The sequence below is a fragment of the Xenopus laevis genome, chromosome 1S (genome assembly GCF_017654675.1).
Source record: "Xenopus laevis strain J_2021 chromosome 1S, Xenopus_laevis_v10.1, whole genome shotgun sequence".
In the NCBI taxonomy this organism is placed as follows: domain Eukaryota; kingdom Metazoa; phylum Chordata; class Amphibia; order Anura; family Pipidae; genus Xenopus; species Xenopus laevis.
This window is the reverse complement of record NC_054372.1, coordinates 132,410,904-132,432,621: the sequence shown is the minus strand read 5'-3', so window position 1 is coordinate 132,432,621 and position 21,718 is coordinate 132,410,904. Positions and strand designations below refer to the sequence as shown.

Here is a 21,718-nt window from a genome sequence, read left to right as displayed (position 1 = left end):
TATTAAAATTAACATTACACTCAAATACCTTGATTAAATTTTCTTGAGACTGACCTAAAAAAAAATATAATCAATTTAATATATTGATGTATTAAAAGGTTGGTGGTTGATATATTTTTAAAATTAATAAATATAATAACCTATTGATGTGTGGATTGTACCAGTATATGTGGACTGTAATGAAATAAAAAAAAATACAGAAACGGTTAAAATATTTTTAAATGAATGTGTAATTAAACAAAATAATAATAAGACAACCTATTCTAAAATTATCTGTATATTTAGCAATATTTAATGTAGTATTGGAATTAATGTTTTTCATCCTCAGTAAAATGATAATACGTTTCACAAATTGACTACCATTGCAATAAATTTTAAAAATTATTTTCATTTATTAATTTGCCTCTGCCTTCTAACATGGAAGTCTTTTAGCTTTCTGGTGGAGGATTACCGACCTCCATTTAAATAATAAAAAAATGTAAGCTCTGTGTCTTTTCAAGTTTATAGTTATTTTAATTTGTTTATACATATCTTAAAATTTCTTAGGTTATTTTACAGTCTCAAATTTAATCCTTGCCTTATTGCAAGGTTAAATTAAACCCAAACAACCAAAATGATGATGAGATGAAGAAATTTGAAAATAGAGAGACCGGATAAACATGAATATAAACAGAATTAGGAAGGGCACATTAAAAAGCTTCATCAACTGCAGGTTGGAAACTGAATATGATATAAACAATCAATCCTTCATCAAAGGACAATCAAATATAAATTGAGGGATTAATACGATAGGCAATGGATGAAAAAGAGAGGAGTGAATGAGATGTTTTTGTATCATTTTATTCTCTGAAAATAATAATTAAAATACATTTTAGGGATTATAAAACTTTCTAATTAAAACAAATGAATTGTGAACTCACAACTTCAAGTTTAGAATTGTAATTTTGAATTCAGAGTTTATTTCTGTGTAATTAGACTGGGGAATATTGTAAATTGTGCGCAGTAGGATCATTTTGCCGGTACGATCTACTGCGCATGCGCATGACTTTTGGCGCATGCGCAGTAGATCCGTACCGCCAAAATGATCAAACTGCGCATGCGCCATTCAAAGCAGGAAGAAGATAGCGTGGAATAAGATGTCGCCTGTGAACTCCCTAGACTGGACCTGCGCAGAAGGGTAAGTAACAAGTTAGGAGCATTTGCCCAGCGGGACGGGTAGGCCAGGGGTGAGGAGGGAGGGTGGACAAAAAACGGGTGGGGGGTTTGCACCGACTAGGTTTCCTTCCCCTTTAATAACAGTGTCCAAAAAATGGCTCCTGGCTGCTTGCTGTAATTATGAGTTCCGAGACTGAATATTGTAATATATATATATTGTAATTAAAGTTCAATTTGCTTGACTAATGTGAAACAATATGATTTAGAATCATTTTTTGGGTGACAGGTCCCCTTTAAGGCAGTTTTAGGATAAATTCTAAATTCAACCCTTGATACATCTGGCCAGAGTAATCATTATATTACAGGTATAGGCCTGTTATCGGATACTTTAGGAACTTGGCTATTTATTTGGTTACAGTTTTATTATTAACCACAAAAGGGAAATCTTCTGATAATTTATTTAAGCATTATTTGATTATAACGGAGTCTATGAGAAAATAACTATGTAATTCGTAGCTTTATTGAGAACAGGTTTCCTGAGCACATATCCCATACTTGTAATTATTAAAAATAAATGTAATTTTGTAGGCAAGGACATTATAGTGTTCACAATGAAAAGCAATACATAATATATAAGCAGTAAATTATATATTAAGAATATTGTACAGCTTAGTATTCTTTAAAGTAATTTAATAAAATATAATAAAAAAAAATTTAATTGAAAAAAAAAAAAAAACACATAAGACTTAAAATTAACAATGAACACTTTACTATTGGCGATATTTTGGAGCCTGTTCTTTGTGGCGAAACGGTAGTTGCTGGAATTGTATCTATGGAATAGTGTAGAAAAAGTATTTAGATTAACATTAGTTAAATAAAGCATTATCATGAACACATATAGATTTATTTTCAAACCTTTATTTCGTCTGCCGATATAAAACGTTTTTTTCCATACATCATGCACATCGCCAAGAGTCTCGTGTTCCATCAGAAAGTCGGCTTTGGGCCATCTACACCCATCGTTCAAGCATAATGTGTATGAGGCATTATACTTTTCTTTGTCATGCCAGAGGTTGTCAATACCGATTTTTATAATGTCATCATAACTTGCTGACTTTTTCAACAGAACCCTGGGAGGCTCTTCGTCAAGAATGATTTTAATATATCGTCCTGGCCTGCTTTTAGTCCTCTCCACCCATTGCATAGGACATAATTTTATCTAAAGGAAAAAAATAAGACTAATTTACAATTATTCAAAATAAAAATACTAATTTACAATTATTGGAAAATTATATAATCTTTAGATAATAATAATAGTTTGTTTACAAATATACGTGTAACAGTTAGGCTTTAAAGTAAACTGTTTTTTGAAGGTTATATTTAAAATAGGCTTTTACTAACAAAATAACTACAAAAGGACACTTTTTGAAATATTCACTTCAATATTTGGAGGACTACAAATAAATACTATACATTGGATATAACACAAAATATGTAAAATAAATATTTAAGTCAATACATTGTTTATCTAAAAATTTAAATTTTAATATAACTTGAGCCATTTTAAAAATTTAAATATTGAAACTGAATTTAAAGGGGAAGGAAACCTAGTCGGCGCAAACCCTTCCCCTTTAATGTTGTTCAACCAAGTCATAAGGTTGACTTTGACAACACACAACAAAGATGCAATGGAGAATGCAATGTTATAACAACAACTCAACGGGCAGAGCACAGTTATGTACTGTAATTAACAGCTTGTTTATTGAAAAGAGGGGTTTCAACTTTAATATAGTGTGCAGAGTGATATTCGGAGATCAGTTGCAATTGATATGAATTTTTTGGTTTGTTTTTTGGTTTGTTTTCCGTTATACAGAAAGTTCACCATTAATTTTTTTTTAATGATTGCCTTGTTTTATCTTCTATTAAAACAAGACATTTTACTTGATATAAAATATATAATTAATCCTTATTGCAAGCCAAACCAGACTATTAGGTACTGTTAAGTATAATAAAACAATAATTAATATATTAAATAAACCTAATGTCTGAAGATCAAAATTACGTGAAAGGAGCAGTAACCTTTGGATGGTACACGGAGAAAAAAAAATCATCAAGACAAATTAAACTTAAAAATCTCTAAGACTTTATTAAGAAATAAATCACCGAAATTACTCTTGTACTATTCTTCATAAAGAGCGACAGTGTGACGATCCATCATGTGGCGCTCGATTTCTCCTTCTTGGATATCTCCAATAAGGAGGACAAGAACGAGAAAGAAAGCACCGCACGATGAATCGCCCTATTGATTTTTCTGAAGAGGAGCGGAAGCAGAGTTTCACAAAAATATTTATTAATAAAAGCTTTGCGTTTTTAACTCTTACATTTTCGTGGTGGTTTTTTTCAAAGGTATAAAAAATAAAAAAAATTTGGAATGTTAATGGTACTTTAAGATGCCATATTGGAAAAAACAAGAGGACCCAAGCATTCTGGATTAGACCCATAGGTATAGCTGTTTATTAAGCAGCTGTCCAGTTTGCAATGTCATCAATTCTGTTGCTAGGGTTCAAATAACCCTAACAACCATGAACATCTTCCAAAAAAAAGGATTTTGTGATACTCACCATTAAATCCATTTCTCTACAGAGTTCTGTGGGAGACAGGGAGCTTGGGGTATAGCAACCACCACTAGGAGAAAGGAAACCAAGAAGCCGATTTCTCCCCTTCCAGCTATAACCCCTATTGGATTGGAGGATTTCAGTTGTGATTAACAAAGAAGGAAAAGCTAAGGAAAACTAACTATATACAGTTACGGAATTAGCCTGGTTGATAGGACTTCCAACCCTGGAAGCTGTCCACTTTACATCCTATGTCCCACAGACTTCCGAAGAGAAAAGGAATTTAACAGCGAGTATCACAAAATTAAATTTTCTCTTGCAGAGTTCTGTGGAACACATGGACCTTGGGGACATACCAAAGCTGTCCTGATGTAGGGCGGGAGTAAGGAAGGTTGTTGTAGTTAAACAACCACAGCTTGTAAAATCTTCCTGCCGAAATGCGTCTCAGATGACGCAAAGACATTTAGTAAATGAAAGAATGAATGGAGGCCCAAGTGGCTGCTTTGCAGACTTGTTCTGCGGAGGCCTGGTTCTTGAAGGCTGATGAAGTGCTGATACCTCTCGTAGAGTGTGCTTCGGGTCTTTAGCTACAAAAGCTCTGATAATGGCTTCTCTGATACATTTTGAGATTGTGGTTTTTGATGAGGGCGATCCCTTTTGCGTCCTGGAATGTTGCATAAAAAGTGATTCTGAAGTCTGAATTCCCTTTGTGCAATCTAAGGAGAACTTAATAGTCCTTACTGGGTCAAGGGAATGGAGCGTAATCTCTTGAGGTGATTAAGGTTGTGGGCAGAATGATGGGATGGTAATATCCTGGTTGTTGAGGAATTCAGAAACTACCTTATATATGAAGGACGTAACTGTGGAGGACTGCCCTATCAGAGTGGAACACCAGAAATGGATGTTGGCAGGACAAGGCTCCCAGTTCTGATACTCTTGTGTGCTGAAGCGATGGCAATGAGGAATATCACTTTCCATGTAATGCTTGGCAGAGCAACAGTTGGTAGTGGTTCAAAGGGTGGTCCCTGTAATGCCATCAGGACCAGATTAAAATTCAATGGTGGGTGAGGGGGTTCATGGTATGAAGGTTCTATGCAAGTGGCTCCCTGTAGGAATGTACAAATGTCTGGTAGCGTAGTGAACGCTAGGGGAAGAGGGTCTTTGTAACAGGCAATTAACTGTAGAAACTGTGTTTTCCGATTATGCCATGAGGTCTACCTCTGGGTTGGCCAACCTTTTGTTAACAGCTAGGAAGACTTATTTGGGGTGCAAACCATTCTACTAGGTCTAGGGTATGGCAACAGATAATCGGACTGCCAGTTTTTGAGCCATGGTATGTAGCTTGCCAAGATCAAGGTGTTGTGCCTCTCTGCCCAGGAAAGGATTTGTTGAGATAAGCCACTGTGGTGTCAGTCAGACTGAACCTGAATGTCCCTCTGGCCCATCTGCACCAGCCAGTGGAATAGGACTAGTTTTACTGGTCTCCGCTCTAGGATATTGATTGGGAGGAGGTATTCTGCCTCCAACCATGGTCCCTGTGCCGTCCGAGTCTGGAATAAAGCTCCCCAACCAAGGTTGGCCTTTGTAAACACTAAATGCAGAGGTTAGGCCAAACTGAAAGGTTGTAAATTGGAAGCATTGGCCGCCATAGTCCAATTGAAAAAATCACTGATGGGGTAGGAAAATGGAACATGTAGATTTGCGTCTCGGATGTCTAGTGCTGCCAGGAACTCTTTTTGTTTCATTCCTGCAATGACCAAGCGCAGGGATTCTATCTTGAAGACTGCTGGGCGGATGAAGGTATTGAGTCATATGTGGTCAAGGACTGGATGAGGGGATCCGTCTTTCTTTGAGACTATAAAGAGGTTTGAATAGAAACCTATGAATTTTTGACTGTGTTCCCGGGAACAATGTCCTTCTCCTGGAGGAAGTTGGCACCACGCCACACCAAACAATAGTCTTCCCTTAAAATATATGATTGTAAGTGAATTTTTTGAATACAGATCTGCTGTCCACAGCTTCAGCCATAGGGACCTTTGTGCAGCTACCGAAAACGCAGACGTGCGGACGACTACTTGGACTGTGTCTAGGGTTGCTTCCACTAGGTATTCTGAAGCCTCCTGGATCATTTATGCAGTCTCAAGAAGTTAATGTCTAGGTTTGCCCACTGAAATATTCTTTAACAGTGAGTTAGAACATGACTGGATTGACCTGTTCACATATGCTGCTGCCAGTGTGGAGCCTACAGCTTCTCCTGCTGCTGTAAAGGTAGAACGGAATAAACGTCACATTTTTTTCCATTCAATCCTTAAAGGATGATGCGTCTGGCACTGGAAGCAACGTGCTTCTGAATAGACGTGACACCAGCGCATCAACTGAAAGAGGGGTAGCCCATTTTATTTCTCTCCTGAGGAAAGGGATATAGTCACTGGAATACAGGATTTGTGTAATCTTTTTTCAGGATGGTCCCACGCCTCATGCATGTTCTCTAGTTGTGGATGAGCTGGGAAGATGGGAATAGACTTTGTCTGGAGCTTGAGTAGCAGAGAGAATATGGGGGGGGGGGGTGTCTTATGAGATCTGGTTCTTGAATCAGGGTAAGTCTGTTCCAACCAGTCTAAAAGCTTGTCTAGGCATGCCGCTAGTTTTGGTATGCATGAGGACAGGTGGAGTGCCCACGCTGGGGGTGCTAACTCTGCTGAAGACTGACACATTGAAGTATTATTAGTCTTGGGGAGGACGAACTGTTGGGATGCCACTGGGGTATTAGTATCCTGCACTTCTGTGAAACATAAGGAAATGTAAGGAAAGAAATTTAAATTCCTGACATTCCGAACAGAAGAGATGTCTCTATATAAATCGGACACAAAGTCAGGAGAGATAGTGCGCCACTTGATGCTAGAAACCACAAGTTTACCTAGCACAGAATGAGTTCAACACTGGAACGCATGAAGGCTCTGAGCAAGGCAAGGATGGCAACCCTGTTCTGAGGAGCCATTTGTATTGCGGTTCCTGCTGTAAGGGCTGAGTTTGACATGGGAGGGGAGGCAATGGCCGAATGGTTTATAGGTGTATGTCCTCTGAGTAGACACCAGGTATGGGTGATACTGTTTGGGAGTTCTGTAAACCTGCACTGTTCTGCCTGGTTCAATCAGCCACCAAAACCATATAGGCTACTCAACTCTCTCTTAGGGAGACAATAGCTTAAGTGCAGCAATCACACGGAGGGGTTAGCTTGAATAACAACATTCTCTGCTGGAGAATATTAAAGGTCAACCCCTGTTGGCAAGAAGTCTTGCCGCAAAATCTTTTCAGTATCGAATTCATTTGTGGACCAGGTGATAAGATGTCCTGTCTCCATGAGGACACTCAAAAAAAAATGAAATCCTCCAATACAATAGGGGCTATAGCAGGAAGGGGAGGAGTCAGCTTCTTGATCTAGTGTCCTGCCTCCTAGCGGTGGATACTATACCCCAAGGTCCCTGTGTCCCACAGAACTCTGTAAGATAAAGACCATAATATACTGTTAATTGTAGAGGGCCTGAATAGAAATAAAGATAAATGTTTAGCCTGTCAAAGCATATATTTTTAAATGGGGCCAGTGACCCCCATTTGAATGCTGGAAGGAAAGAAAAAAGGCAAATAAAAAAAAAAAATTAAACAGTGATAAAAAATGTACAATTCTTTTTCATGCTTACAGTTAAATCTGAACCATCCCTTTAATGTTAGTTGATCTGAGGGAGCACACATACCATCATTACACAGCAATTATGTAAAAGAGCAATATGTGATAAGGTATACGTATGAATGAAATTTTAAATTGAACAGAAAAAAGTATTTTCCTCACCTTCAATAGATTTTTGGACGCTTCTCTTGAGCTTGCTTGAGGAATCATTTTTTTTTTTATGGGCATCTGTTGGTATACATTTTGCCTCATTTTGCTGAATACATCAGGAGCGTCTACAAATACATAAAAAATTACATCGATGTATTGTGATGCCTGGATTTATAATGCAATATAGAACAGGTATACTTCGCCATGGGGGGGTGCAAAAATGGAAGCAATGTATTTTACTTGAGGGGGGGGGGAAGAATAATTTTTTTACTTCTACCTTACAAAACGATCGGATTATAACTAAGCATATGGGCTCATCTGGGTTTATCTTCTTGTCTTTTTCTAGATATTTGGCTGTTTCTGTTTCGGCGCATGCAAAGTTGTTTGGAACAGTAAGATTGTTTCAACTGCGCATGCGCCGCTTACTTTTACAAGATGAATGCAGCAGTGAAGATGTGAACCCGTGAGCGCCACTTACTTTGCAACTAGGGGTAATTACTGGATATGGGGAAATTAATTATCACCTGTGTGGGTGGAGCCTTGTAAATTAGGGGGTAGTGAGTTTTATTATATGGGGGGTTGAATTATGCTTTAAGTCTATTAAACAGGTAACATTAAATAAACCCAATCGGCTGGTTTTGATTCCAATAAGGAGCTTTCTGGATTACAGGTTTATGGATAACGGGTACCATAACGGTAGTTGAAAGTTCAATTAAATGGTAGCACTGGTGCATGTCTCTCCTTACATCAGCACCAGCCCAGGACAAAAGTTAGATACATATTACACTAAGAATACTTCACATTTTACCATCCCTATTAAAACTGACTTTGCATGTGCTTTTAAATAAGTACTTTTTGAAACACTATTAAAGAGGAGGTAGGTTATGCCAAATTTAACTAAAAGGGTTGTCGATGTTTAAATACAGTTTTATTTTAATGTAAACTTGCACAAGAAACAATATGCAATTATATTAATTTGCTTTGGGGGGGGTTATTACACTTCCATATAATCTCCCTTTTTGAAGCATTGAGTGCTAAAATGTAATCCCGTCTGCACAGGGTAAAGCGTGGATCCAAAGAACAATTCTGCAGCTCTCAAACATGGTGGAACCAAGTAACCAACCAGGCAATGTTTAAGGTTATGCAATAACGTAATGAAAAAGATAGTGTACTGGGTAACAAACACTGAAAGGAAAAATTTAGCCCCAAACAATGTAGGTCTCTATAAAAATATATTGCATAAACCAGCTCATATATATAAAACCCTGCTACATGTAGATAAACCATTTTCATAATTATATATATTTTTTTAGTAGTATGTGCCGTTGGCAAATCATAAATAGATAACTGACATTAAAATTTTTATAAAAAAATAAAGGCCGCACCAAGGGATCCCAGGTTTCATGGTGCACACAAACTATACAGGTTAGGTAAAGGGCTAATTAGAAGAAAGTTTTATCTTTTGCTTCCACACTTCTTCCTTTGACAGTTCAAGCTAAAATATTTTTTGGTCATCTATGAGGCAGCACACAGACCATCACAAAATTTTGGTTCAAGGCAAGAGACGTAAAAAGGTCTATATATATATATATATATATATATATATATATATATATATATATATATATATATATATATATATATGTAGATATATATCAATTATTCTCAGACCAGCACTCCCTGTTAAAAAATTTAGTTGTTTTATTGTTACATTGCATCTATGCCCGACGTTTCGGTCCCCATTGGGACCTTTTTCATCCTTCATCTATCTATCAGTTTGGCAAGATTCTTTAAAATGCCACTTGATATGATATAAAGTATTGGTTGCTCAAGTATTAGTTTTTGGGATATAGTTTGCCTTTGAATTAGTATTTGTTTGAAGGGATGGTTATAAAGACTTAATTAAGAGTGTTATACAGTACACTAGACAAATAATAATGGATTTAACAATTCAAGCGATGCTGGATTATTCTTTGGATCTAACTACAGAACTTAACACACCAGAAATAAAAAATTAAATACATAACAGTATATCACCTCTGGCTCGATGGTCAATTAATGGATTTGGCTGACTGAAGAGTATACTGGTTTGTTCAGAATACGACTTTTGATCTATAAGACCTATGGATTGAAAAAAATGTTTTTAATGATTTCAACTGCCAAGTTGTCAAATACACTCAAATACTGTAGTTCACCTTTAAATTAAATTGTAGTACAATGTACAGAGTGATATTATGAAAATTTGCAATTGGTTATTTTTTTTAATATTGTAGTAGTTATTTAGCTTTTTATCGAGTAACTTTCAGGTTTATATTTTAAGCCATCTGGTTGCTAGGGTCCAAATTAACCTAGCAACCATGCATTGATTTGATTAAGAGACTAGAATATGAATAGGAGAGGCCTGAAAAGAAAGAGGAGTAAAAGAAAGTTATAAGAAAATATTTCTAGACTTATAAGACTTATAAAAACCAGTTTTTTAGATGGTATCAGTGACCCGGATTTGAAAGCTGGAAAGAGTCAGTAGAGAAATACAAAAAAATATATATAACATTTTTTTAATAAAGACCAGTTGAATAGTTGATTAGAATTGGCCATTCTATAACACAATAAAAATGTGATTACAGGTGAACCACGCCTTTAAAGAAAATCTAATTTTTATGTAAGATTATTACTTGTACCATAGTAGGTTACTTAATTTGTATGTATGCATTATTAGTAGCTTAGAGTATAGTGATGTTATAAATATTACAGAAGCAGTAATAACATTATTTAATACATAATTCAACATCTAGATTAATCTTAAGTACAATTTTAATGACTCAGTTTTTTTTTTGTTTTTTTTTTAAATGGTATAGAATTAAACTTCGAAATTGGCATTTTAGAAGCTTCATATTATTTATTTATATATATATATATATATATATATATATATATATATATATATATATATATGTATATATATATATATATATATATATATATAGAAGTGAAGAAGCTCGATAAGTCCTGTGAGTGCGAGCTTCTTCACTTCTCTACTTAATTTTTGGGCGTATTGCACCCAGGCAGCGAAGACTTTTTGACGTGCTGTGCCGGCTTCCTGATTATCACATATATATATACACACACACATAGCGAGTGGAACGCACGTCCCTAAAGTGTAGAAGCCTGGGTGCCAGTACACTATCAGGACCAATTCTATATACATACAGGTGACGGCACTCCCAGAGAAAACAAAAAATGAAAAAGGTAATGTTGCTGATTAAATCAGGTTTATTATATCCGACGTTTCGGTTCTTATACTAGAACCTATTATAAAAAATAGTGGTGAGCACAACTTTCCCTTGTTTGTTATAGTTATACAGGAGCAGTGACGAGCTCCATGTTGTAGCTCCCACCCTTCCCAGCTATAGTCAGGTGATCCCACTGGTGTCTAATAAAAGGGCAGCCAAGTTTGGGAGTTTTACTTTGAAAGCAGCTAGTAAGTTGCAGGTAAAACTTAGTCCCTTTGTAAAATGTATAATGAAGCAATAGAATTCTTAATGAATCAGATGAAAATTGAGCATAGGACTGGCAGATATGGGATGACTGTGACGTAGTTGGCCAGCTTAAATATATTGCAATATATGGACAAACAATCCCTGTGTTGTTTAAAAGGGAAGGCATTTTTCAGTAGCACAAAATGTCTCTGTCTTAAATATATTGATAATGGGTTGAGTGCAGAGGAATCTCGTAGTTGACTATATATATATATATATATATAAAGCTAGGTTCATATAGGTGGATTAGCATAAAATTCAAAAATATGTACCTTTACGATAGTCTTCTTGCAATTTTTGAAATTTTTCGTGAGGTTTCATTCTTAGATCTGTAAATTTAATTTTAGTTTACATTAGATTGGGAAATACATACAATGAATAATACAAAAGATAAAATTAAAAGACTTCAGTGGTTATTTGAAACCCTGGGGGTGCCATTTGAAGACCAATAAAGGGACAAATACCAGAATGCTCATTTATAAACACAAGGTCCACCCAAAGTAATTACAATCTGCATAGATGAAAAATCAAAAATTTAACAATCCATGCAGAGAGCAGCATCAGGAGACAGGTCACCAAAGCAAGGGAGGGGGGGACCTCACAAGACCATGACTTATACAGTGGTTTTAGGTAAAGAAATGTGCAGGTCTCTGCTGATCTATCATTGTTTTTTTTTTTTTTTTAAAGAGCTAATGCTATAGCAACATGTTTAATGATTATGTGGACTACTAAAGGTTTTAATGAGCAGTCCAGTATATATATGTATGTATGTGCTCCCGATACAGGACCGTGTATATGCCATTATTTGCAGACGTCAGCTTAGTCTCAATGGCAAACTCGATAGCTTTCAAGAAAATAATCAGAAATGCGAGATGAACACTACAACTTACTGGTTTTATTGATAGCAGCAAAGGGCTCCCTGAAACGAAATAAATCCAAGATGGAGCAAAAACCTGTTTAAGCGTCTCCTCTCCTGCACGCAGAGACCTAATTTGAGAACAGAGCAACAGAGAAATATGGCACACACCACCAACAGTTAATGAAAATAATGTAAGGACTTTCGTTTCACAATCAAGTTCAATCATTTCTATATGGAACATTTTTATATTGATAATGCCTAAAAAGATTACTTGAATACTCTTCAAAATTGAATGTCTGTATCACAACTGAGAATTAATTTAAATTATCTATTTTAATAAATATTTTTTAATTAGTATCTAAATTTAAAAAATCTGAAATAGAAGGCCTGCCATTTCCCATATTAAGGGCTGTCCCTGGATCATACAATTAAATAGTCAAACAAACTCTAAGAAACAGAAATTCATGTTAGGCCACATCAGCCAATGAATGGACAGAGCTCTGTTTTTCTCTCTTACACTTTGGGGCACATTTACTTAGCTCAAGTGAAGGAATAGAATAAAAAAAAGAAAAAAAAACAAACAAAAAACGTTGAATTTCAAATGATTTCGACCGTCGAATTGGCTACTTCGAACTAAAAATCGTTTGACTATTCGATAGTCGAAGTACTGTCTCTTTAAAAAAAAAAAACTTCGACACCCCTACTTCGCCACCTAAAAACCTACCGAGGTGCAATGTTAGCCTATGGGGAAGGTCCCCATAGGCTACCTAACAATTTTCTGATGAAAGGAAAATCGTTCGATCGTAGGAAATGCGGTAAATCCTTCGACTTCGATATTCGAAGGATTTTACTTTGACAGTCTAATATCGAGGGTTAATTAACCCTCAATATTCGACCCCAAGTAAATGTGCCCCTAGATGTTACACTATTTAGCAGCATATTTTTAAGTTAGGTAATATTTGAATTTTCTTGTAATTTAAAGTTCAGGGAACACTATTCCTCATGATACTCGCAATTCCCTTTATAACCCAGCCTGCAGCCTTGTGCGTTTATATGGTCACAGAACAACCCCTCAGTGACTTCTAATATCCTTATCATTTACAGTAGGGGGTACATTATCCCTTATAATACATGAGTGATACTCAGAGTTCCCTGTATAACCCAGCCTGCAGCCTTGTGCGTTTATATGGTCACAGAACAACCCCTCAGTGACTTCTAATATCCTTATCATTTACAGTAGGGGGTGCATTATCCCTTATAATACATGAGTGATACTCAGAGTTCCCTGTATAACTCAGCCTGCAGCCTTGTGCGTTTATATGGTCACAGAACAACCCCTCAGTGACTTCTAATATCCTTATCATTTACAGTAGGGGGTACATTATCCCTTAGGGCTATTCCACACGGGGAGATAGCGACGCGTTTGCGGTCGCGGCGACAAAGCGCCGCGACAGTCGCCGCGACCGGCGCAGGCGACAGTTTTGTATGGGCGCCTATGTAAAAACGCCTGTGCTAACCACACGAGGCGATGCGCTTTTCAACAGTCGCCTGAAAATGCCTCGCCAGGCTTTTTCAGGCCGCAACCGCAAACGCGTCGCTATCTCCCCGTGTGGACTAGCCCTTATAATACATGAGTGATACTCAGAGTTCCCTGTATAACTCAGCCTGCAGCCTTGTGTCTTTATATGGTCACAGCACAACCCCTCAGTGACTTCTAATATCCTTATCATTTACAGTAGGGGGTACATTATGCCTTAAAATACAGGAGTGATAATCAAGAGTTCCCTGTATAACTCAGCCTGCAGCCTTGTGACTTCTAATATCCTTATCATATACAGTTGGGGGTACATTGCCCCTTATAATACATGAGTGATACTCAGAGTTCCCTGTATAACTCAGCCTGCAGCCTTGTGCCTTTATATGGTCACAGAACAACCCCTCAGTGACTACTAATATCCTTATCATTTACAGTAGGGGGTACATTATTCCTTATAATATATGAGTGATACCCAGAGTCATGGCCGCCATGAGGGGGGCACAGGGGGTACTACTGTACCGGGCCTGAAGGAAGGCCCGCAGAAAATCTTTCAGGGGGGGAGAAAAGACGCTCCAGCTGCTGCACTCTCTCTCTCCTAAGGAAGAAATGCAGACTCGCTCTACTCACTGATTTAAGAGGCTGCAGTGACATTCCGTCCGTGCTGCAAATACTTTTTGAGTTGCAAACTCCCCCCTCGCTCGATCCTCCCTCCTTAGCCCTCAGCCCCTCCCTCCTCAGCTCAGCCCCTCCCCTCTTAGCCCTCCTCCGTGCTCAAGGCTGACATGAAAACCCTAGTTCATAAGCTGAACACAGAGCACGGAGGAGGGCTAAGAGGGGAGGGGCTGAGCTAAGGAGGGAGGGGCTGAGGGCTAAGGAGGGAGGATCGCGCGAGGGGGGAGTTTGCAAGCCACCTCTTCCATCTGAAAAGCAGAATAGCTGAAGTCCTAAAATCGGCGAAAAGACCCAAAGTCCTGAAGCGGCGAAAACACCCGAAGTCACGAAAGAAGGTGTAGTTGAAGTCCTGAAGCCACGAGTTCCATACTGAACACCATTTTTTTTTTTTTTTAAATCCCCTGCCCGCCAATGTATTATTGTAATACTCTATAGGCCCCTGCCACCAATGTTTTTTTTTTACAAATTTTCTCTGGGGCCCCAATTATATTTAACTTGTAAGGAGGGGCCCTGGCCCCAATGTTTTTATTAAAAATATTCTCTAGGGCACCAATTTTTTTTTTTACTTTTAAGGGGGCCCAATGTTTTTTTTTTAAAAAAAAAAATTTTATGGGGGCCCTGGCGACAATTTTTTTTAACTTATTGGGGGGCCCTGGTCACCAATTATTTATTTTAACTTGTAGGGGGGCCCTGACCACCAATTTTTTTGAATCAAAACTTTTTTGGGGGCCCTGGTGCCACAGTTTTTTTTAAAAAGGGGCCCTGACCATCAATAGCTTTTTATAACTTGTGTGTGGGGGGGTTACCTTTTTTAGTGCTGATGTCTGGGTGGTGAAGTGGGTGGGATCTGGGGTGGGTGGGGTCCAGGGGGCCCCAAAAATTGTGTATGGGGCCCCGTGATTTTTAATGCCGGCCCTGCCCAGAGTTCCCTGTATAACTCAGCCTGCAGCCTTGTGCCTTTATATGGTCACAGAGCAACCCCTCAATGACTTCTAACAACCTTATCATTTACAGTAGGGGGTACATTATCCCTTAAATTACAGGAGTGATAATCAAGAGTTCCCTGTATAACTCAGCCTGCAGCCTTGTGCCTTTATATGGTCACAGAACAACCCCTCAGTGACTTATAATATCCTTATCATTTACAGTAGGGGGTACATTATCCCTTATAATACATGAGTGTGATACTCAGAGTTCCCTGTATAACTCAGCCTGCAGCCTTGTGTCTTTATATGGTCACAGAACAACCCCTCAGTGACTTCTAATATCCTTATCATTTACAGTAGGGGGTACATTATCCCTTATAATACATGAGTGATACTCAGAGTTCCCTGTATAACTCAGCCTGCAGCCTTGTGCCTTTATATGGTCACAGAACCCCTCAATTATTGAAAATTAAATATCAAGAAATAAGGTAAAATGACAGAGGTCTTCTAGAGATTTTGAAAATATTGTGCATCGTTTAACCAAATTTTATGTCACCTAAAAAGGACAGAAAATCTAAATAAGAAAAAATTATGTTTTTGTTTTAAATAAAGCAGTGTGCAATGTGTGTAAAATAGTGGATTCTGCAGTTAACTGAAGCAAATAATCACATAACAAAATGGGAAAATGAAATTTTTTAATAAATATAGTGCAAAGAAAGTTGGGTATTTAGTTATATACAAACAAATATAATAAATACGGAGAAGTTACAGGTACAGAACTTAGCGAGTAATTGATGCAGCATGAAATACTTACTGAAGAAAACGACATTACATTTACACAGGGCTGCCATCAGAAATCACAGACCCCTGTATGACAAAAATGTTCTGGGCCCCACCCGCCATAGGAGAAGTGTGGAAATAGTGACAATACAGTAGTAGTGGAAGAATGGTGTGAGAACCAATGGAAGAATGGTGTGAGTCACTAGTCCTATTGTGTCATATTCTACTGAAGAGTTGACACGTAGAAACTACAAGCAAAGTGTTAAATGACTGCATGTGCATTCGGCAGCATCACTAGTGTTGTCCATCTCACACCCACCCCTCAACCCCCAAATACTTTCAGTAGTCATGTCACTTCTTAAGAAGTATTTCTGAGCAGTGTTGCGGGAGGACCCAGGCGAGTCAAATTTATGTCCTAAAACTTGTCTTGAGATGAGTTAATGGAAGAGAGTAGAGCAGACGCACACCCCTAGAGAGAACAGCCTGGTGCTGGATGCTTGAGAAATGGGCGTGGCCCTGAAACGTTGCACTGACGCACTTTGAATTAAAGCAAGGGTTTCCCTTCAAATTAAGCCTTGTGTGCCGTTATCTGTTACCTGAGAAGAGTTAAGCCATATATCATGCCAACTTTATACTGAACAGAAAATGTGACATTATTACATGGATTAGGGAGACTCTACCCTAAACAAATAAGAATCTCTGCTGTAGGAATAACATTATGCACAACTAATGCTGCACATGCAAAACATAGCATGAATGTGGCAACCCCACAGCAGGGAGTTAGTTTAAACTTGGACTGGAGATACGAGATACTAATTACAGGTACAGCAGCTGGGTTGTACTTGGAAGGAAGATACAGCACAATGGCCTAGCCGTGTAAATTCGACCTGACTCCTGTTCCCAGAACACTATGTCAGACCTTTAACCCGCAAATGCAGCTCGTCTTCTTACCACATCAGCTCGGTTCACACTTTGGGTCTTCAGCTTCGGGTCTTCGACTGGAGCTTCAATTCTTAACACCTCAGCTACATTTGAGCTTCGGGTCTTCAGCTGTAGCGATGTCCAAACTCTTAAGGAGGGCCCAGCTAGTCCGGAATGCGCATCACAGCAGAACCCTCCTTTAAAGCTAAATTTTGCCAGGCCGTGGACAACGGTCGCCCATGGTGGCAGGCCTGCATTTACCATCTGAGGTTACTTTAAAACTCGTAAAAACAATACTTAAATTTTATTGGTTGAAAAACTCATTATTGAATTGCTATTGGATATTACATTTGGCACCACCCTAAAAAAAAAAAAGTGAATTATGTGTATCGCGTATGAAAATAAGTATCGTAAATATAGGGAACACGACCAATAAGAAAGGAGGGCACAAGACAAAAATATAGCTTAGATGAAAGCTGAAAACTAAAATGGCAAGCCTGACAAATGGAGGGGGGCAGAAGGCGGAGATATGTATTGTACAAGAGGCGAGGGGATAAGGGAGGAGGGCTGAGAGGGAGTGGAGGAAATCAAATTAGGAAAGCTTAGATGTGAAGGCTGACTTACGCAACAGGAGGAGTTAAATTGGAGCATTATGTGTGGCCAGGACGAAGGTGTGACTACAGCTTTTTTGGATATGTGAGCGAGAGACGCGGCCGCATTACGGTAACTTAGAAAAGCGCACAGCTGAGGCTGTACTTAAATGGTTTCCGTACTCTATAACTTACTGGTTTTATTGATAGCAGCAAACTTCCTCTCCTAGACGTAGAGACCTAATTTGAAAAGAAGAGACAGAAATATGAGCGCACAGCACAAACAGTTGATGAACACAATGTAATGATTTTAATTTCAAAACCAAGTTCGAACAATTCAGCACACACTAAAACCACACTAGCAGGTCTGGACTGATAATTAACCCTTTCCCTGCCAGCCGTTCTGTCCTAGCTGAAAACCTCTACTGGTAAGAAGTTTAAAGACATTTTGTACTCTCACTTTAAGGGCCTTTCCTGGTTTTTGTTTACCCAGGAAAATAATATATTGGGTTTTTTTTTTTCAGGACAAACTGAGCTTTGAAAATATGCAAGAATTTTGGTGTTATTCTACTTCTGTAAAAAAAAAAAAATAAATAAAATAAAATAGGCTTCTAAGGGACAAATTCACTAAGCGCCGGTACTTCGCAAATTCACTACACTAACGGACACTGGTGTAATTTCGCTAGTGTAACTTCGCACCCTTACGCCTGGCAAATTTTCACAACTAATGTAACTACGCAAATTCACTAACATGCGCATTGTTCTGAACGCTATCTTTTACGCTAGACTTCCTTCGCCACCTCAGACCAGGCGAAGCGCAATAAGAGTAGATAGGCATTGCTTCAAAAAAAGTGAACATTTTTTCTAAGTCCGAAAAAACGCTGGCGTGTTTTCTATATTATGGGTGATAAAAAAAGAAAAAGATTGAAAACATTTTTGGGGCTCCCCTCCTTCATTTCCTAACTTATGGCAACTTAACTATACAGTGGGCACATGTGTAGGGCAAAATAATCATTTTATTTGAAGTTTTGAAGGTTTTCTAGGCATTTGTAGTGCTGATACGTACAGTATTCCTCCATTGAAATTAGAATTTGGCGCCATATGCAAATTAACCATCGCTAGCGAAACTTCGCTTGGCGAATTAACGCTAGCGCAACTTCGCAAACTTACGCTACCCATGTGCGCAACTTCGGATTTTAGTGAATTTGCGGAGCGCTGGCGAAACTACGCCTGGCGAAGTGCAGCGAATTTGCGCATGGCGCAACTACGATTCTTAGTGCATTTGCCCCTAAGTGTCTAATAAAATGAAAAAAAAAAAAACATGTTTACAAAGAACAATCACATATGTCGGAAACATTTATTTTATCTACAAGCCAATTGGGAAAGGTCTATGTCTCCTGAACACGGCAATACCAAATGTATATAGTTTTACGGAGATTTCTTACTTGTATAGATCAAAATCTATACAAGTGAGAGCCCCAACTGTGTGTTATGTGCCGTAAGACCCCCAAACTGTAAAAAGACCCCCCGATATAATTTTGTTAAAGGTTGTTCACCTTTGTGTTAACTTTTAGTATGATGTAAAGAGTGATATTCTGAGACAATTTGCAATTGGTTTTAATGTTTTATTATTTGTGGGTTTTGAGTTATTTAGCTTTTTATTCAGCAGCTTACCAGTTTGTTAGGGTCTAAATTCCCCTAGCAACCATGCATTGATTTAAATAAGAGACTGGAATATGAATATTAGAGGCCTGAATAGAAAGAGGAGCAATAAAAAGTAGCAATAACAATACATTTGTAGCCTTACAGAGCATTTGTTTTTTTAGATGGGGTCAGTGACCCCCATTTGAAAGCTGGAAAGAGTCCGAAGAAGGCAGCAAATAATCCAAAAACTATAAAACTATAAAACTATTTTGGTTATGTAGATTTTAATTCTGAAGCTCTCCAGTTTGCTATTGCAACCATCTGGTTGCTAGGGTACAAATACACCTAGCAACCATGCATTGTAAAAGGTGGGAAATCAATAGGAGATGCCTGAATAGGAAAAGGAGTAATCGAAACGCAGCCTTTGCAATGCATTTGTAGCCTTACAGAGCATGTTTTTTTTAGATGTGGTCAGTATAAAGTTAGAATAGAGCAAAAAAAAAATAGAAGCTAAAGGACAAGTAAATCAAACATGGGTAAAAACTGGTTTATAAAACAAAGGAGCAAGCTGCAAAGCTATGGTAAATACCTGTAATGACAATAATGGCAATAAAATAAATCAAATAAAAAAAATTCTACCGGCATTTCCGGTATGCAGAGACCAATTCAGCCCACACAGAAGCACAAAGAGCCCCCACCAGGCCACCAAATACTGACTTTCTATGGCACCTTGCAGCAGCCACTCTGGCATTTGCAAGAACCCACAGATTGCCAGTCAGGGCCTGGACACTACAATATCTTAAATGGATTGTTCACCTTTAATTTAAATTTTAGTACAGGTATTGGACCTGTTATCCAGAATGCTCGGGACCTGGGGTTTTCCGGATAACGGATCTTTCCGTAATTTGGGTCTTCGTGCCTTATGTCTCCTAGAAATTAATTTAAACATTAAATAAACCCAATAGGCTGGTTTTGCTTCCAATAAGGATTAATTATATCTTAGTTGGGATCAAGTACAAGCTACTGTTTTATTATTACACAGAAAAAGGAAATCATTCTGAAAAAATTGGATTATTTGGATAAAATGGAGTCTATGGGAGACAGCGATTCCGTAATTAGTTGCTTTCTGGATATCGGGTTTCCGGATATGGGATCCTATAGCTGTATAATGTAGGGTGTTATGTTCTGGGACAATTTGTTTACATTTTTTAATCGTGTTTTTTATTTATTTTTTTGGTTATGTAGATTTTAATTCTGAAGCTCTCCAGTTTGCTATTGCAACCATCTGGTTGCTAGGGTACAAATACACCTAGCAACCATGCATTGTAAAAGGTGGGAAATCAATAGGAGATGCCTGAATAGGAAAAGGAGTAATCGAAACGCAGCCTTTGCAATGCATTTGTAGCCTTACAGAGCATGTTTTTTTTAGATGTGGTCAGTATAAAGTTAGAATAGAGCAAAAAAAAAAAATAGAAGCTAAAGGACAAGTAAAACAAACATGGGTAAAAACTGGTTTATAAAACAAAAACGAGCAAGCTGCAAAGCTATGGTAAATACCTGTAATGACAATAATAGCAATAAAATAAATCAAATAAAAAAAACGTATAAAATAAATAAAATTAATGCAATAAAACCAGAAAAATATTATATATTCTAAAATATTAAACTAAAACACAAAGCCATGGAAGGTAATTAAAGTACAGAGAAACCTGCTCTCTCTTGTGCAGTGTAAATTATTTGTAAGCAGCAAGCTAAATGATTTAAAAAAAATAAATAAAAAAAACAACATAAACACGAACTAATTAAAGTATATGCCACATTTCAGTTAATTAATTATCTAATTACCAGCACAAATCATGCGGGGGTAGATGAACGGAGCCAGACAGCGTGCCTTGCCAAACAATGTCTGTGGGACGAAATGGCGACGCCTACAAGTGGCAGCTTTAATTTAATTGGTCGAAACCTAAGACTCCTATTGGCTGGGGAAAAAATGCGCCAAATGTAAAACCGGAAGTAAAAAAAAAAATGAATACAGCAGCCCAGGACAGAGAGTCGCCTGATGCCTGATCCTGACGCCTGATACCTGATCCTGACGCCTGATGCCTGATGCTGACGCCTGATGCCTGATCCTGACGCCTGATGGTGGATTCCTGACGCCTGATGGAGGATTCCTGACGCCTGATGCCTGATGGAGGATTCCTGATGGAGGACGCCTGATGAAGGATTCCTGATGGAGGACGCCTGATGGAGGATTCCTGATGCCAGATGGAGGATGCCTGATGGAGGACGACTGATTCCTGATGGACGACGTCTGACAGCTCAAGGAGGAAGTCTGAGGGCGGAGCGTTGATGAGCGACGTCTGAGGAGGGAGGCTACAGAGCGGAGGTGCGACTGCACATTTGGATGATCCGTGACTTCAAAGGCAAGCGATGCGCAACGGAGAAGGCATAGGACGACGCATGACGCAAACGTAAGTAGACGCATGATGTCCTAAAATGCGTTCCGTACAATCTAGTCGTAGTGGAAGGAGGCGTGCCACAGATTGAGGCTCCTCCCACCTTCCATGAGCGACTCAGATGTGCTGATGCAGCCTCCTCCACGGTCCTTGGAAGTGGCTCATGGCTGGCGCAGTTAGTCCAATGGCTGA

General features: G+C 38.3%; 1 protein-coding gene across 1 annotated transcript; it reads right to left on the bottom strand.

The window, feature by feature from the left end:
* Positions 1 to 16: 16 nt before the first annotated feature.
* On the bottom strand, positions 17 to 12,544 carry LOC121398226. Its single transcript, XM_041577117.1, has 7 exons — positions 12,032 to 12,544; positions 11,414 to 11,470; positions 9,643 to 9,726; positions 7,618 to 7,730; positions 2,071 to 2,374; positions 1,927 to 1,985; positions 17 to 174 (listed from the first exon to the last, which is right to left on the bottom strand). The coding sequence occupies exons 2-7, from the start codon at positions 11,460 to 11,462 to the stop codon at positions 124 to 126; spliced, it is 660 nt and encodes a 219-aa protein (XP_041433051.1). The 5' UTR covers positions 11,463 to 11,470; positions 12,032 to 12,544; the 3' UTR covers positions 17 to 123.
* Positions 12,545 to 21,718: the final 9,174 nt, after the last annotated feature.